Source organism: Pelodiscus sinensis, chromosome 18 (assembly GCF_052426305.1).
Source record: "Pelodiscus sinensis isolate ZL-2025 chromosome 18, ASM5242630v1, whole genome shotgun sequence".
NCBI lineage: Eukaryota > Metazoa > Chordata > Testudines > Trionychidae > Pelodiscus > Pelodiscus sinensis.
This window is the reverse complement of record NC_143069.1, coordinates 9,722,089-9,740,976: the sequence shown is the minus strand read 5'-3', so window position 1 is coordinate 9,740,976 and position 18,888 is coordinate 9,722,089. Positions and strand designations below refer to the sequence as shown.

The following is an 18,888-nucleotide window of genomic DNA, read 5'->3' as shown; positions in this document are numbered from 1 at the left end:
CTTCCTGAGTGGTGGCTCATTTCTGACTTCTGGCCTGGCCAGAGGGCACAGTCTTGAGGGGAAGCAAAGGAGCAGTGATGAAGCCAATGACAGGGTGCAGAAGCAGGAAGAGTTTGGCACCACGGCAGGAGCTACACTTTGTTGGAGGGAGCTGAGCTGATCTCTTGCTACAAGAGCAGCCCCTGCCTCTGCCACTAGTCTCCTGCCCAAAGCTTGCAGTCTGGGGGCAGGAGGGACAGAGTCCTGTGACTCCAAAAATATGCCCTCATCAAAAACTGAATGGGACTGACCCTTCAACTTTGCAAATGGGCAGGCCATGGCTCCCTGTGTCCCATCCCCACCCCCTTCTGGTGCACAAGTACAGAATACCAACTAGACTTGCATTTGGTATGCACTGACAGTGATTTGTAGCAGCTCCTAATCTATCCCTTGAGAAGGAGAGCGGCCACATTCACTCGTGCTCTTATACTGAATGTTTTCTGTAGATGTGATCCGGGTGCCCTTGCTCACAGTGAATTGAATCTTAATTTTTTAAACCAACAGGGTTCACTTCAGATTCAAGTACTATTCAGTAACAGCAACATAATCTATTCTTGGGTCATTCACAACTTTGGGCAATGACAAAACCTGTGGACTAGATTCCCAGTATTGTAAATTGGTCCTGCTCTTTTGGAGTAAACAGGACAGACCCTCAATTAGTGTAATGAGCACAGCTTTACTGAATTCACAATTACTCCCATTTATACCACCAGGAGATTTGACTCACTGTTAATTGATTTTACTTGCCAAGATCAGGAAAACGAGTTTCTACCACTGTTTGGAGTAATCACTGCACAGTCATCAAAGGCAACTTTCATCCCAGGGTAGGTGGCCAGCTCAGGCTGTATCAGACTTATATAGGACTGACTTGGTTCATAAAGTTTATGCACTTTGGGGATTGCACCTCCATAGAGTGATTTCTGACATATTTAACTGACAGCAGCTTCACAGCAGATTGGGGTCAGAAGCTGTCCAGTCTCCATTTCTGGGTAGTGCACACTTTATTTTACCAGAGAGCATCAGGAGGTCATGGTGTGCCTAAGAATCAGGCCCAGTGTTTCATAGATTGTGTATTTGGAGCTCAATTGCCTCATACAGGCAGGCTGTGTCTAGACTGCATCCCTTTTCCATAAAAGGGATGCAAATTAGACACATCGCAATTGCAAATGAAGCGGGGATAAAATAAGGAATAAGGGATCTTTCGGAAAATGCTTTATTTTCCGAAAGATTCCCATCTAGACTGGTGCTTTTTTCCGGCAAAGCTCCGAGTTGGAAAAAAGTGGCAGCCATGTTTATGCAAATGAAGTGGGGGGATTTAAATCCCCACTTCATTTGCAATTGCGATGTGTCTAATTTGCATCCCTTTTACGGAAAAGGGATGCAGTCTAGGCACAGCAGCACAGTATTGAGTGAGGGTAGGTGGGGCGCATACACAGGGTGCTAATACAGCTTGCAGGCCCTTCCACAGCTGGACAACTCCACTGGTTGGTTTGTGGGGCAGTGCTATGGGTCTGTCTCTGGCTCAGCACCCTCAGAGCACTGTGAGGGAGAGGACAGGAGTTCAGCCTCAACTACACAAAGGGACAAGGCTTCTTGTGCCCTCCCCTCATTGCACAGATGCATCACAGACATGCAAAATCTGACTCCACCCAATGAAATCACCAACCTGCAAGTTTAAGCTCAGTTGTATCATCCGCGCTCCACTCATTGGACTTCACAATGCAGCTGTATATTCCTACATCAGCTGGCTGAACGTTCTTCAGCTTTAATGATACATTCCCAGAGGCGAATCCATTCTTCAGTAGCACAGTTCGGCCTTGGTATTTCTGCCCTGGCGCATCCTGGCCTGTCTGGGCTCTGTATTCATGGACAGTCTCTATAGCTGCCTGGATTATTTTTTTCCACTGCACTTCCATATTTTCTGGCTGTCTCCTGGTGGAGATCTGGCAAGGCAGGATCACATCCTGTCCAACCACTGCAGTGACAGTTGGGGTTGAGCTGACCTCAAAATTCTCTGAAAGAAGCAAACCTACATGAGTGTCCACACTCCAGCTGCAGGAATGACTGCTGCTAGCTCTAATCTAACTAGCCTGTCTAAAAAGAGAAATGAACACAAGACAGAATGGATACTCAAACTCCTAGCTCACACAGGGGGTTCATGCTGCTGTATTTTCAATACTTTTTTTGACCTAGTTAGCTATATGTAAGCTAGCACAGTTACTGCTACTTGAGACACAATCCGTCCTCTGACTGCCTGAGCATGAGTCCAGAATAAAACCAATGGTGTCTGTGGTGAATTCCAAGCAGGAATCTATTCATCATTAATTAAAGAGTGGAAATACCCTGTAAATATGTCATTCGTTGCCATCTTTATGTTCCATTAGAACAAGGATGTAAGATTATTTTGTTCTTATTAAAAATCTTGTTTTTATAGATGATACTGACTCCGAGCTTTCACCAAGGAAGATTTACAATTATTGATAAGAGACCAAGAAAGGAGATAATTCAGACTGAATGTCAGCACAGAGCAGACAAAAATCATGCCAATGGGAAGACAAGAAAGGAAAGAGATCAAAATGGGAGACAAAGAACTAGAACAAGTGGGAGGTGGGGAAGGAGCTGTAGAAACAAAAATGGGAATTGTGACGAAGACATAAAGAGACAACTCAGACCAGATGTTACTGCATTTGGAAAACTGCAACATCTGGAAGGTAATGAAGAAATATCTTGGTAACAAAGAAACACAAAATATATGAGACAATTTTCATGCCAATCCCACTGTACAGGCTGGAATGATAGAAAAGGAGGAAAAAACATTGATTGCAGGAATGAACTAGCTGAAGGTAAGACTGAGAGTTTCAAAACCACATAAAATAGAAAAATAAAGTGATACAAAAATGGGTAGGGTAAGAAACAACCCAATTACAGAAGATTCAAGTGGCATAATGTGTCTATGTGTCTGGAAGTGACCTGAAAAGGATAACATACACAGTAATGAAAAGCAGACAGGACGGAGCTAGAAACTGAAAAGGACTTAGAATGTATTGAGTAGATACAGTGACACAGAACAAAACAATTTAAATACTAAGAACTCCCTGATGCTGATTCAAGACAGAGATTGGTGGAAAAATGTCACTGAGCTGACAGGAATCAAAAAAGAAGAATGAAGATCAGTTTTGATATTACACCATAGTGTACAAGACTTTTTGTAACTGAGAAAACATGTTAAATAATTAAGCAGAGCCTGCCTGAGAGATCTTAAAAAAAAGCTTATATATGAAAGCTTATATAAAAATGGGTAAGATGTGTTTCAAGCAATGAAGATTTTTTTTTATAAAACCATTCAAATTTTCTGAATATTTTGGTAAAATAAAATAAAAGATTTTTATTTGGCTTTGGAATGGAGACATGTCTGCGTTTCCCCTTTCCATTTTCTCCTTTTTCACTGGAAAAGAGGAGACAGAATGGAGAAAGGAAATAAATAAATAAAAAGAGAAAGAAAAAAAATCCTGAACTAATTTTTTGAAAGAAGGGGGAGGTCTGTTGAAAAAAAAATATAGAATTAAACTACCTATAGTTTTGCAGAAAGTATTCATTGTTTGGAAAAGGACATTAAAGGATTTAGTTCAAGTTAACGTTTGACTGCCGCATGTAGCCGCGGGCAGTTCATTCGGACTAAGGGGATTTAAAAATTGTGCCCAGATGGGAAGATGCAAATAAAGCCCGGGATATTTAAATCCCGGGCTTCCTTTGCAACTTCGAATGCCTACATTAGCCTCCCTAGTTCAAACTAGGGGGCTAGTGTAGACATACCCTAAGAGCTGAGAGCCCTCAGATGCTTGCATGAACATATCTCCAATGTCTCCTGAATCATCTCTTTGTATCTTAGTAAACAAACATACAAAAACTTGGACACAGACAACAGCAGGGGTTTCATGAAGGTTTTAGCACCTCTCTCCAGTTGTGAGCTGCGGGGAAGTGTTTTATGGACCATTCTTTTACCTGACAAGAGAATCACTGCTGCTGGTATGGCACAGAGCAAGATGTAGAGCAGTAACTTTCGCTCCATGCCTCTGCTAGCTTATGCAGGAAGACACAGGGCTGATCTGAAATGAGAACAGCAATCAGAACAGACACAGAAATACAAGACAGCTGATTTCTCCTTGTTCCATATTGAAATATACCAGGCTGTTCCTTTCCTTCCTTCTCCAATGCATAGCAGGGAAGTCTGAACAAGGTGGGAGGGTGTCACTGTATCCAACCCAAGTGGTGGTGAGTGGGGGGCTAGAATCATGTGCAAACCTTTATGGTGGTGAAAGATACACTCACTGTCCTAGTCTTTGTGCCCAGAGAGGCCGGGTGATTTCAGCACCACTGCTGCCCAAGTGTGGCACCACTCCTGACCTTCTCCAGGACTGTGCCAAGCACTGACTCCCCTTGAGGTTCAATGGGCCAGAAAAGCACAATGTTTCCAGGCTGTTGTTACTGCCTGTGAGCTCTTTGCTCTCCTATCTTGACTCCTGGAGTAGTGCAGCTGCAGCAGCACAAGTTTCAATCTAAACTGCATGAACAAGCCCAGCAATCAGAGTAATTACTCCATAGAACACTAGAACTGGAAGGGACCATGACAGGTCATCAAGTCCAGTCTCCTGCCCTCACAGCAGGACCAAGCACCATCTAGAACATCCCTGATAGATGTCTATCTAACCTTCTCTTAAATATCTCCAGTAATGGAGATTCTACAACGTCCCAAGGCAATCTATTCCAGTGTTTAACTCCCTTGACAGTTAGGAAGTTTTTCCTAATGTCCAACCAAAACCTCCCTTGCTGTAGTTTAAGCCCATTTCTTCTTGTCTTAGCCTCAGAGGCCAAGGAGAACAATTCTTCCCCTCCTCCCTGTGACACCCTTTCAAATACTCTTTTCTATGCTAAACAAGCCCAATTCAACAAGACCCGTGCCTTGTCCCTCTCTGCCTTTCCTACAAAAACCCTTCTCTTCCCCCTCCTCCACCTCTCTCCCCTGCAGACACACACACACACACACATGAACCCTGTTTGGTTTATAAAAACAGAATTGTATTGTGATTTATTTGAGGTAGAAGTAACTGGGGAGGAGGTGGGATGAGAACCTGGAACTAGAGAGGGGTGCTGAGAACCCTAGAGGAGGAAGAAGAGGGCTGAAAACCCTGGACGGGGGCTGAGAACCTTGGAGCAGGGAGGAGAGGCTTAGAGCTGGAGCTGGGAGTGGTGCATGACTCGTATTCTTCCTCCACCTCATGTGTGAGGACCTCAGTGACCTCGGGAGTGGGGAGTTCTGGGGAGGGTAGGGGGATAAGCGGGAGCGGGATAGGAGCAGGGGCAGGCATGGGAGAGGGAGGGAATAATGGTGCAGAGTAGATGCACACTGAGGAGTCCTTTGGCACCTTAAGCTATGTCCTATAGTACAGAGGAAGATTGAAGCTGCTGCAGTCGAATTCCAGGCTTCAAAGTAGTGGTCGAATTAAGAGAGCTACTTCAAACTGAGAGGGGCGCTCCAGTCAATGCCAGTAACCCTGCAAGGGAAGTTGAAGGAAGAGTGTTTTCCCTTAGACTTCCTACACTGTAGACAGCATCAAAAGCCAAATTAAGCTATTTTAACGCCAGGTAGCTGAAATTAATGTAGCTGAAATTGTGTAGCTTAATTTGACTTTAGTCCACAGTGTAGACATACCCATAGGATGTGTCTACACTGCACCATTATTTTGAGATAATTAGTGTTATTTCGAAATAACAATGTGAGCGCCTACACAGACATCCCATTATTTCAAAATAATGGATGGCTTATTCCAACTTCTGTAAACTTTATTCCATGAGGAATGACTCCTATTCGGAAGTAGCTATTTCGAAAAAAGGCATGAGTAGACACTCCACTGCTGCTATTTTGAAATAGCCTCTCACCGGGGCCATTCTAAGTTATCCCTCCCCAGTGTCTCCTGGGGCTCTAAATCGAGATAGCACATATATATAAGGGAATCCTGCCTCTGACTAGTTTTGAGGCTTCCCTGTAATGTAGATGTGCTATTTTGAAATAAGCTATTTTGAAATAACTATTCTGGAATAGCTTATTTCGAAAGAGTGTCACAGTGTAGATGTACCCGCAGAGATTAACATATTTTTTAGGTCTTGAGCTTTTGTGGATAAATCCCACTTCATCAGATGAGATTTTAACCATGAAATTTCATGATCTAATACATCTATTAGTCTCTATTGGTACATCTACGCTGCCGGGCAAAAGTAAAATTAAACTACTCAACTTCCGCTACATTAATTGCGTAGCTGAATTCAATTAGATTTATTCAATTTTTGGCACTATCTACACAGAAGGAAATGGAAGAAAGAGCCCTCTTCCTCTGACTTCCCTTACTCCTCATGAAAGGAGGGTTGCAGAAGTCAAAATAATAAGTCTTCCAGATCAACATAGTGTCAAAATAATGGCTTGCAGAGTAAACACACACCACATTATTTCAAAATAACTTCAGTTATTCTGAAATAACACTGCTGTGTAGAGGTATCTTAAGGTGCCACAGGATTCTTCATTGTTTTTATAGTAACAGTCTAAAAACATAATCCCTCTGAGACTTTTTATCACTGTTGGACATGAGCCACATCCACTCTGAGTTAATTAGCATTGATGTCGCACTCCCATCTCTGTATCCATTTTTTTCTTTCTTCTCTTTAGTATCTAAGGGTATGTCTACACTGCCACCCTAGTTCGAACTAGGCTGGCTAATGTAGGCATTCGAAGTTGCAAATGAAGCCCGGGATTTAAATATCCCGGGCTTCATTTGCATCTTGCCGGGTGCCGCCATTTTAAAATCCCTGTTAGTGCGCACTCCGTGCCCGCGGCTACACGTGGCATGGAGTAGGTAGTTCAAATTAGGCTCTCTAATTCGAACTACCAGTGCACCTCGTTCCACGAGGAGTAACGGTAGTTCAAATTAGAGAGCCTAATTCGAACTACCTACTCCGTGCCACGTGTAGCCGCGGGCACGGAGTCCGCACTAACAGGGATTTTAAAATGGCGGCACCCGGCAAGATGCAAATGAAGCCCGGGATATTTAAATCCCGGTCTTCATTTGCAACTTCGAATGCCTACATTAGCACCCTAGTTTGAACTAGGGTGGCAGCGTAGACATACCCTAAGGATGTGGCAGAAGCAACAGAGGTGATATTGTGGTTGGTGTCTGCTATAGGCCACCGGATCATGTGGATGAGGTAGAGGAGGCTTTCTTTGGACAACTAAGAGAAGCTTCCAGATCGCAGGCCCTGGTTCTCATGGGGGCCTTACATCACCCTGACATCTAATGGGAGGCAGTACAAAAACAATCCAGCAGTACACAAACAATCCAGGAAGGTTTTGGAGAATGTTGGGGATAACTTCCTGGTACAAATGTTTAAGGAAACAACCAGGGGCCATGTGCAACTTGAACTGCAGCTCACAAACAGGGAGGAACTAGTGAGAGAAGTAGTTGTGGGTGGCAACCTGGGCAGCAGTGATCATGAGATGGTAGATTTCAGGATCCTGACAAAAGGAAGAAAGGAGAGCAGCAAAATACACATCCTGGACTTCAGAAAAGTAGACTTTGACTCCTCAGAGAACTGATGGGCAAGATTCCCTGGGAAACTTATCTGAAGGGGAAAGGAGTCCAGGAGAGCTGGCAGTATTTTCAGGAAGCCTTACTGAAGGCACAGGAAGAAACCATCCTAGCGTGCAGCAAGAAATGCAAATATGGTAGGTGACTAGACTGGTTTACCAGGGAAATCCTTGGTGAGCTCAAACACAAAAAGGAAGCTTACAAGAAGTGGAAACTTGGACAGATGACCAGGGAGGAGTATAAATATATTGCTCGAGCATGCAGGATAGTGATCAGGATGGCAAAAGCACAACTGATAGCAAGGTAAAAAGATATTTTGGACTTGGAAAGGGTTCAGAAAAGGACAACTAAAATGATCAGGGGTTTGGAACAGGTTCCATATGAAGAAAGGCTAAAGCGACTGGGACTTTTCAGTTTGGAAAAAAGGAGACTGAGGGAGGATATGATAGAGGTATATAACATCATGAGTGATGTGGAGAGGGCAGATAAAGAAAAGTTATTTATTAGTTCCCATAATAGAAGAACTAGAGGACACGAAATGAAATTAATGGGTAGCAGGTTTAAAACTAATAAAAGAAAGTTCTTCTTCACACAGCGTGTAGTCAACCTGTGGAACTCCTTGCCAGAGGAGGCTGTGAAGGTTAGGACTATAACAGAGTTTAAAGAGAAGCTAGATAATTTCATGGAGGTTAGGTCCATAAAAGGCTATTAGCCAGGAGATAGAAATGGTGTCCCTGGCCTCTGTTTGTCAGAGGCTGGAGAGGGATGTCAGGAGACAAATTGCTTGATCATTGTCTTCAGTCCACCCTCTCTGGGGCACCTGGAGCTGGCCACTGTCGACAGACAGGCTACTGGGCTAGATGGACCTTTGGTCTGATCCAGTACGGCCGTTCTTATGTTCTTATGTTATGTTTTTATGTATGTGAAGGTTAACAAGAAAGGTTTCTACAGGCATGTTAACAATCCGAGGGTGATCAGGGAGGGTGTGGGACACTTACTGGATGAGGGATGTATTCTAGTGACAGAAGATGTGGGAAATCTGAAGTACTAAATGCTTTTTTTGCCTCTGTGTTCACAGACAAGGTCAGCTCCCAGACTACTGCACTAGGCAATGCAGCATGGGAAGGAGGTAGGAAGCCCTTGGTGGAGAAAGAACAGTTTTAAACAAGGTAAACATACACAAAGTCATGGGCCCGGATTTAATGCACCCGAGAGTAATGAGGGAGTGGGCAAATGTCATTGCAGAGCCTTTGGCCATTATCTTTCAAAACTCATGGAGATTGGGAGAGGTCGCAGATGACTGAAAAAGGCAAATACAGTTCCCATCTTTAAAAAAGGGAAAAAGGACAATCCAGGGAACTACAGACCAGTCACCTTGCCTCAGTCCCTGAAAAAATCATGGAGGGGATCCTCAAAGGATACATTTTGAAGCACTTGGAATAGAGGAAAGTGATCAGGAATAGTCAACATGGATTCACAAAGGGCAAGTTATGCCAGACCAATCTGATCAGCTTCTATAATGGCTCTGTGGACATAGGGAAGTCAGTGGATGTGATATACCTTGACTTTAGCAAAGCTTTTGATACATCTCCCACAATATTTTTGCTGGCAAGTTAAGGAAGTATGGATTGGATAAATGGACTGTAAGGTGGATAGAAAGCTGGCTAGATTGTGAGGCCTAACAGGTAGTGATCAACAGCTTGATGTCTGACTGGGGCTATTTTCAAGCGAAGTGCCCCGAGGATCGGTTTTAGGGCTGGTTCGACATCTTTATTAATGACCTGGATGAGGGGATGGATTGCACCCTCAGCAAGTTTGCGGATGACACTAAGCTGGGAGAGAAGTAGATATGTTGGAGGACATGGATAGGGTCCAGAGCGACCTAGACAAATAGGAAGACTGGGCCAAAAGAAATCTGATGAGGTTCAACAAGGACAAGTGCAGAGTCCTGTACTTGGGACAGAAGAACCTCAAGCACTGTTACTGGCTTGGGACAGACTGGTTAAGTAGCAATTTGGTAGAAAAGGACCTGGAGATTACAGTGGATGAGAAGCTGGATATGAGTCAACAGTGTTCTCTTGTAGCCAAGAATACTAATGGCATATTAGGGCACATTAGCAGGCACATTTCGAGCAGATCTAGAGAAGTTATTATTCCCCTTTATTCAGCACTGGTGAGGCCACATCTAGAGAACTGCATCCAGTTCTGGGCCCTGCACTATAGAAAGAATATGGATGCATTGGAGAGGGTCCAGTGGAGGGCAACCAAAATGATGAGGGGGCTGGAGCACATGACGTATGAGGAGAGTCCGAGGGATTTGGGTTTGTTTAGTCTTCAGAAGAGATGAGTGAGGGGGGATTTGATAGCAGCCTTCAACTTCCTGAAGGGAGATTCCAAAGAGGATGGAGAGAGGCTGTTCTCAGTGATGACAGATGGCAGAACAAGGAGCAATGGTCTCAAGTTGCAGTGGTGGAGGTCTAGATTGGATATCAGGAAATACTATTTCACTAGGGCTGTGTCTACATTGGCCCCTATTCCGTAATAGGGATGCTAATGTAGCACTTTGGAATAGGCAAGTAGGAATAAGAGATCCTCCGGAAAAGAGCTTATTTTCCGGAGGATCACGTCCAGACTGGCGCTTTTCTCCGGCTTATCTACAAGCCGGAAAAAAGCGGCAGCCATGTTAATGCAAATGCTGCGGGGGATATTTAAATCCCCCGCGGATTTGCCTATTCCAAAGTTCTACATTTGCATCCCTATTACGGAATAGGGGCCAATGTAGACACAGCCTACGAGGGTGGGAAAGCACTGGGATGGGTTCCCCAGGGAGGTTGTGGAATCTCCGTCCCTAGAGGCTTTTACGTCCTGGCTTGACAAAGCTCTGGCTGGGGTGATTGATTTGGGGTAGGTCCTGCTTTGGGCAGGGAGCTGGACTTGATGGCCTTCTGAGGTCCCTTCCAGTCCTAGGATTCAATGATTCCATGATTCTAAGTGAGTTATAGATTACAAAAGCTTATGCCCTAATACTCTAATACATTTGTTAGTCTTTCAAGTGCCACTGGACCCCTTGTTTTCCCAATGCAGTACACATATCAGGCCCACTTGACCATGTTTGGCAGAGATAGTTCAGTTACTCCAGGGAGAATTTTGCCTCATTGCTCCCATCTTCTCCCTATCAATCATCTCTTTCAGCCATTCATGAACTTTGATATCCCCAGCATGTTTATTGCTTCACTTCCTGCAATCTCCTCAGCTCCAATTTCAGTATAGCTTAGTTTATTACCATTTCTAACATAGACTTTTGTTCCATTAAGCACACAGTGAAAAAGGTGTGGCACATATTCATACCTTCTACCATTCCTCTGTCACTGACTCTGAGCTGTGTGGATGTGCTCCTAGTGCAGATAGCCAAGAAATTCCACAGCCTTATCCAGTAGTGTTAAAGATAGTGTTCAGGATTGCCAGGCGTAACCAAAGCAAACTTTCTCTCATATCTCATTGGAAACAACATGCAATTCTTTGCCAGATATGGAAAACAACAATTGGAAAAGCACTAGACATTATTCACAACAAATACTTTTCAGTCCATGCTCATTTTTCTCTCAGGATGGGAATGAAACACACCAATGAGATTCTGAATGGAGAAAGCTGAATGGGTAAGAAGAACAGTTAACTGCTCATGGCAGAGATATTAGTGTGCCTGGTGCCTTACTCATAAGCAGACTGATTTTCAGACACAACAGAGCGGCATATTGAATAGGTGAGAGAACTGTTACAGGCCCAGTTCAGCACCCACATAAGTATCTTTTAAAATCAGCATCTGCTTTGCTGAAAAAGTGAATCTTAGCTTAAGGTAAATGGCCTCTGCTACATAACCCTAGCAGAGAAAGCAAACTACAGTGAGGTTCTCATGATCTATTGAATACAGTGTTAAAAATATCACTTGTGATTTTAAATTCTCAGAGGGGTTCCTGCTCTTGTTTACAAGCCTCAAAGGGCTTTCTCAGGAAACATGGGATCATATCAGTGTGCAAACAACCAGCGCAGGGTAAGGTGGGGTGAATTGTCTTTGTTTTAGGGAGCAACCTGCTTTCCTTCTGTGTGTTTTTGGTTCTTGTACATTGCTGTTCTGAATTCTAAGGAATTATATGATATTTCAACCTCCCCAAAAAATCTATGTTTTTATCTAACTCCTCTGTATATATGATGGAAACTTAGATTTCTACAATTGAAGCAGTTTAGATTTGAAATAATATGTTAAAGCTTTCAGGCCATTTCACTGCAAAGTGCTGCAAAAAGAGGCCTTAGAAGGGAATATGAGTTCTTGGAAGGGAGTTTTATGATATGCTGCATGGTAATTTTCTGTATTTGTAATTTATGACAGGGATGCTCATATTTTTTAATAGGCACTATTTGATCTAGTTTATTATATTTGAGTCCCTATTTGTATTATCTATTTATGGTAAACAATCTACCCCATCTTGCATTTAGTTGTGACACTCTGGGTATGTCTACACTACAATGTCAGTTCGAACTAACTTAGTTCGAATTAGTTAATTCGAACTAAGCTAATTCGAACTAACGCGTCTAGAACTAAAAACTAGTTCGAATTAGCGTTTTGCTAATTCAAACTAGCATGTCCACATTGAGTGGACCCTGAACAGGGCTTAAGGATGGCTGGAAGCAGTGCCGGCAGGGCATCAGAGGAGGACTTAGAGCGTGGAGATGCTGTCTCAGGCTAGCTGAGGGCTGCGCATAAAGGGACCTGACCCCCACCCCGGACAGACAGTTCTCAGGGGTGCCCCGCTTGAAAACCAGTCCTGGCTTGGAGTGCCCGGAGTGCCCACACTGGGCACATCACACCACTCGGCCATCAGCCCGGCTGCACTTGCCGCAGGCTGCCATCTGGGGAGAGGGGGCAATTGGGGGGCTGCAGGAGAGCTTCCACCCCCAGAAGTCCGCAGAGCCAGCCCACTCCTCCCCATCGGGGGCTCGTACCCCATTCTTCCCTCACCTCCTTCCACTTACTCTTCCCTAGCCCCCCTTCCTGATGTACAAAATAAAGATAACGTTTCTTCCAACATTGATTCTGTCTTTATTGAACAAAACTGGGGGAGACTGGGAAAAGGAGGTGGGAGAGGGGAAGAGAATGGCTGGGAGAGGGGAGGGCAACTAACATGATCAGGGGTTGGGAACAGGTCCCAGATGAAGAGAGGTTACAGAGACTGGGACTGTTCAGCTTAGAAAAGAGGAGATGGAGCGGGGACAGGATAGAGGTCTCTAAAAGCAGGGGTTGGGTGGAGAGGGTGCATTCAGAAAAGTTCTTCATGAGTTCCCATAAAGAAGGACTAGGACACCAAAGGAATGGAATGGGTAGCAGGCTTCAAACTAGTAACAGAAAGTTGTTCTTCACAAAGCAAAGAGTCAACCTGTGGAACTCCTTGCTGCAGGAGGCTGTGAAGGCTACAACTAGAACAGAGCTTAAAGGGAAGTGAGATCAAGTCATGGAAGTTGGGTCCATGGAGTAGTCTTAGCCAGGGGGTAGGAGTGGTGTGGAAGGCTGGAGAGGGATGGTACGAGACAAATGGCTTGGTCACTGTCTTCGGTCCATCCCCTCCACGGTCCCTAGGGTTGGCCGCTGTCGGCAGACAGGCTACTGGGCTAGATGGACCTTTGGTCTGACCCAGGACGGCCATTGTAAGCTCAGGGCTCAGGGTCGGGGGTCTCAGTGGACCCCTTTGATTTTCATGCACACACCTGCTCCTGGGTGGCCAGGCTGGCAGCTCTCCTGCCCTAGACGGCCACTTTCCTGTGCCTAGTGCGGAGATCGTGGACGAGGTCCACGATGTCCGCACTAGCCCAGGAAGGTGCCCGCCTCTTGCGGTCCCGGGCAAGCTCCCGGGAGCCGCTAGCCTGGTCCCGGGAAGAGGGGGTGGGCTGGGGGACATCGGGTGGGTTGCTCTGTGCCGTGCCAGGTGCAGGGTCTGCTGGCTGGGTGCTGGCAGGCTTGCACCTGGCACGGGCATCGTAGCCAGCCCGTGCCCCTTTAAGGGGTCCGGGGCCGGGAGGGGGGCATAGAGTTTCCCTGGTGTTGGCCAGAGTGGCCACCAGGGAAGCCTGGGGAGGGCTAGCCTCCCACTAGTTCGAATTAAGGGGCTACACACCCCTTAATTCGAACTAGTAAGTTCGAACTAGGCTTAATCCTCGTAAAATGAGGTTTTCCTAGTTCGAACTAAGCACTCTGCTAGTTCGATTTAAATTCGAACTAGCGGAGCGCTAGTGTAGCGCCTATGAATGTTAGTTCGAACTAACGTCCGTTAGTTCGAACTAACATTGTAGTGTAGACATACCCTCTGAGGGTATGTCTACACTACAGAGCTTTTTCCAAAAAACTTCAATTATGTCCATAATGAAACTGCATTCTTTTTTGGGGAAAAAAAAGGAAGAACAGAGGGTTTCTTCCAACATTGGTAAACCTCTTTCTATGAGGAAGAAACCTTTTTGCCAAAGAGCTCTTTCGGAAAAAGGCGTGTATGGATGGGGAAAAGGGAGTTCTTTTACAAGAAGAGGAAAGAGGAAAAAGCACAGGTGCTTTGGTGGCCATTCTGCCCATAGTAATCACAGCATACATGTGAGATAGAGTACATTCAGTGTGAACGCTATCTGTCAAAAAAGCAGATCGCTTTTTCGATGCACTTTCGCAGTGTGAACACTCTCTTTTGGAAGAAGTTTTCTTCAGAAGATCTCTTCCAGAAAAAATTCTTCCAAAAACATCCTGAAGTCTACATATAGAGACTGTATCTACATTGGCACCCCTTTCCGGAAAAGGGATGCTAATGAGACACTTCGGAATAGCAAAATCCGCGGGGGATTTAAATATCCCCCGCGGCATTTGCATTTACATGGCTGCCGCTTTTTTCCGGCTTGGGGATAAGCCGGAGAAAAGCGCCAGTCTAGATGCGATTCTCTGGAAAATAAGCCCTTTTCCGGAGGATTTATTGAAAGTAGGAATAAGAGATCCTCCGGAAAAGGGCTTATTTTCAGGAGAATCTCGTCTAGACAGGCGCTTTTCTCCGGCTTATCCCCAAGCCGGAAAAAAGCGGCAGCCATATAAATGCAAATGCCGCGGGGGATATTTAAATCCCCCACAGATTTTGCTATTCCGAAGTGTCTCATTAGCATCCCTTTTCCGGAAAGGGGTGCCAATGTAGACACAGCCAGACTGAGTAGGTTTTCCAGAGCTGAAGAAGAGTTCCTTGTAAGCTTGAAAACTTGTCTCTCACTAAGGCTATGTCTAGATGGCATTGGTTTTTTTGCATACTGAAGGTATCCCAGAAACGCAATTCCATGTCCAAGGAACACATCTGCTTTTTTGAAAAAAAAAATCGAAAAAGCAGAGGCGCTCTTTCTCCATACCTGTAAACCTTGTTCTACGAGGAATAAGGGATGTGTTGAAAGAACATTTTCTTTTGACATTTCGCACCATGTAGTTGCACCAAATTTTGAAAGAGCTTCTTTTGAAAGTAAAATTGTGTTTCTTTTTCCAATTTAACATTGCAATATAGACCTAGCCTAACAGAAGATGATCTCTGAGATGCGGCCTACACTGACAGAGGGAGTGTTTCTGTTACTGTAGCAGCTCCATCTCTCTGAGCCATGGTAACTAGGATAAAAAGAAGCATTCTTCCACTGATGTAACTGCAAGGATATCTAACACTGTATAAACTTTGCAAACATAAAGAAAAGCTCTGTGTAATTTCAAAAGCTTCTCTCTCTCTCTCTCTCTCGTTTATATCCCTGGCTACATCTAGACTACATCCCTCTGTCGACAGAGGGATGCAAATGAAGCACGTCAAAATTGCTAATGAAGCAGGGATTTAAATATCCCCCACTTCATTGGCATAAACATGGCCACCACTTTTTTTCGAAACGGAGCTTTTTTGAAAAAAAAAAACCAGCAGTCTAGACGTGGATCTGTTGAAAATAAAGCCTTTTTTGACAGATCCTGTAAACCTCATTTTTTGAGGAATACAGGATCTGTATTTTCGACAGATCCGCATCTAGACTGACTTTTTAAATCCTTGCTTCATTAGCAATTTTGACGTGCTTGATTTGCATCCCTCTGTGGACAGAGAGGTGCAGCCTAGACACAGCCCCTAAGTACAGTTACTTTATTAACCTTCATTTTATGAGTAGTAGATCAAGTCTGAGACATAAAGCTTTGTCGATGTGGGGACATCCAGGGAAAAATACTCTGATTGCATTTTTAAAGTGGATTAGTCTACTCACATTAAATCCAGATGTAGAATAGTAATAGAAATGTAGCCGTGTTAGTCTGGTGTAGTTGAAGCAAAATACAGGACTATGTAGCACTTTAAAGACTAACGAGATGAGGAAGTGGGTCTGGCCCATGAAAGCTCATCATCTAATAAGCCATCTTGTTAGTCTTTAAAGTGCTACATAGTCCTGTATTTTGCCTAAATCCAGATGTGAGTGCTGTTGTTCAGAATTCAAATGGCTTTTATGTGATTGTGGTTTAATTAACGTTACTTTAATTCTGAATGAGTGCATCCACACACAGGAGTTTAACACAGTTTAACTAATTCACTTTAAATTCATCCCTTTAGTTAATGCAGAATAATTTCCCTGAGAAGGTTATTGCACCATATCTTCTAAGGTCAGGTCCACATTATGGGGGATGGTCGGCTTAAGATACACAATCCAGTTATGTAAAACTCACACCTCAACCCCATACCTTATACCCAGACCTATCTACATACCTTAAGTCAACCTTTGGCACCATCCTCACAGTGGGCAGTCGATGGGAGAAAGGCTCCCATTGACTTCCCTTATGCCTCATGCGGAATAGGAATACTATGCCAACAGGGGTGCCCTCAGCATTCAATTTAGCAGGTCTTTACATTGAATGCCAGAAGACGGACCACTGCAACAACCATCTTCCAGCAAACGGAGATGTGGCCTAAGGGATGTTTTGTGCTTCTGGTTATCCATGAATGACTATAATGCACTAACCATTTGCATCTTTCTCCATAGCAATATAGGCTGTATTTTATCCCCAAGTCTGATCTTATTAATTTCTGAATACTGCCATGACATTCCTTCTGCTCTGCAACTCAAACATTTAGAATGGAAGAGCAGACAGAACATTTGAGTTTGTGTCAGATAGTTTAGTTTCGGTAACATCTGATCTATGGGTGTTAATTTTCTCCAATGTATTTCATAAGGTCTATTATTTTAAAAAAAGGCAAAATACTTACTAATGATTTCATTTTCCTCTCCTACTGTCTCATAACAACCTAACAACATTAGTATGACGGTGTTTCCTCTGCTAAATTTGAAGAGGAAATCTGATCATGAAGAAATAAAAAGCACAAGGCCATGTTCCCCTGATAATTGCGCAAAGTCAGTGTGCATGGTTTTAAATAAAGGCAGACTCTGGCATTCACATTATAATGGGCCTCTATATCATGTTTCTTATATGAAAGCAGTATCCTGAAATACCTTCTTTCATCTTTAGCTAGTCAAGAGATTGTTAGAAAGGAGGGTTTCTTTCAAAATTTGACTTCTAGCTGTTATTACAATTTATTCTTTTAGAGACAATCAAAGACCAACATATAAACAAACAAACAAATAATCAAACAAGCAAACAAAATAAATATCCACAACAATTAATTTAGTAGAGCACAATCCAAAATAAGTATTTCCAGCACCTTGTACAATATATACATTTTTTCATTATTTTGTTTCTGGTGACACTAAAATCCAAAGCCGTTAACACGTGACTTGCCCAAAATCAAATAGATACTCAGCAGTGGTGGACTGTAGAACCCCCTGCAACCTATACTGTATCCTCCTGCTCTACCTGTCAGTCAAACCTCAGCCTGTTCAATAAACCAAATACAAATGGAATTTTTCAATAAGGAGGTAACACATTTGTCCCAAGAATTATAATTGATCTTTCATTCTTCCTACTATGAACTCAGATATAGGTTCCAGTCACCGTTCTTCTTAATGTGCTTCCCAAACACTACTTTTGAATTTAAAATTTGCAATAGATAAATACATGATAGGACATTGTTCCTGCAGGTGTAAATAGATAGCACTCCCCTGAAGCTAATGGAGCCGCACCCACTAGCACAAGGAGAGGGAATAGAAATAAAGCAGAGGCCCCTACCTTTTTCAATGAATCAAACTGCACCAGATTCCAGAAGGTTCTCTGTTCCTCAGTCCCAGGGTACATAAAAAGCAAGGGATTAGAATGGGATATGCCAATGTGCCTGAATCACACACTTTGAATATTACTGAATAAAAGGGCTGAACTCTGACCAGGGAAAGTGAAAGCAGAAGCCACATGTTAAATATTAAACCTCACTGTTGTCCTATTGACATTTATGTGTCTTTTCCAGGAAAGATCACCCATGACTCTAAAGGCAGGACTATGCTCAAATAGGAGAATGTATTTTGTGTCTGTAACAGATACGCATTTCACCAACCATGGTGAAACAACCCTGATACGGGAGGCTATACAGAGGCACAGAAATACACTTGAAGCTCCCTAATCCAGGTGTCTGTGATCACTAGGAGGAAGCAGTGCTGAGCACTCTCCCACCCCCCTAGCTTAGGGAACAGGAGTTCAGCAAAGCACTTGTCTGGAGGCTTTTTCCCTGCCACTACTGCAGGGGCGGGAGGTGGTGCTTGGAAGTGGCGGACACCACGGAGCCACTTGTGCTCCCCACAGTGCAGGCCCAGTAAGTGCCCCTCCCCCATCCTCCTCATGCCTAGACCTTGCACCTCCATCCCTTTCACACACACCCTTTCCCTCCCAGACCTTGCCCCCTGCCTCCAGAGCACTCCTGCACCCTCCCTTCCCTCCCAGACCCAGTAGGTATTGTGGTCTATGTTACATGGGAAATAAAAAATCAGTATTTTGTAAAATGTTTTTAATTTCACCTTCAAAACAAAAAGCATACAGAACCACCACAAGGCAGATTTGAACGAGGACCTCTAGAGCTTAATGTATGGGCTGCTACAGCTTGAGCTATAAAGCCCACTTGTTCTCAGCTCCCTTGCTTTTATCTCTCACTGTAAGTGGTCTAAGTGCCACTATATGGTACGGTGAACCACACTAGGTGTGGGGGTTACACATACATGAACACCCATGGTCTGGAAAATTCCATAATCTGATAGGGATGTT

General features: G+C 44.0%; 1 protein-coding gene across 4 annotated transcripts in view; it reads right to left on the bottom strand.

Moving 5' to 3' along the window:
• Positions 1-18,006, bottom strand: part of LOC149523219 (butyrophilin subfamily 1 member A1-like) — a 50,957-nt gene extending 32,951 nt beyond the window's left edge. For all 4 annotated transcript variants that reach the window (XM_089769991.1, XM_089769992.1, XM_089769993.1 and 1 more), the window contains exons 1-3: positions 17,869-18,006; positions 4,042-4,145; positions 1,706-2,053 (exon numbers count right to left, since the gene is read on the bottom strand). In XM_089769991.1, the coding sequence (XP_089626117.1) occupies positions 1,706-2,053; positions 4,042-4,108 (415 nt within the window). In that variant the 5' untranslated portion in view covers positions 4,109-4,145; positions 17,869-18,006. The remainder of the gene's footprint in view (positions 1-1,705; positions 2,054-4,041; positions 4,146-17,868) is intronic.
• Positions 18,007-18,888: the final 882 nt, after the last annotated feature.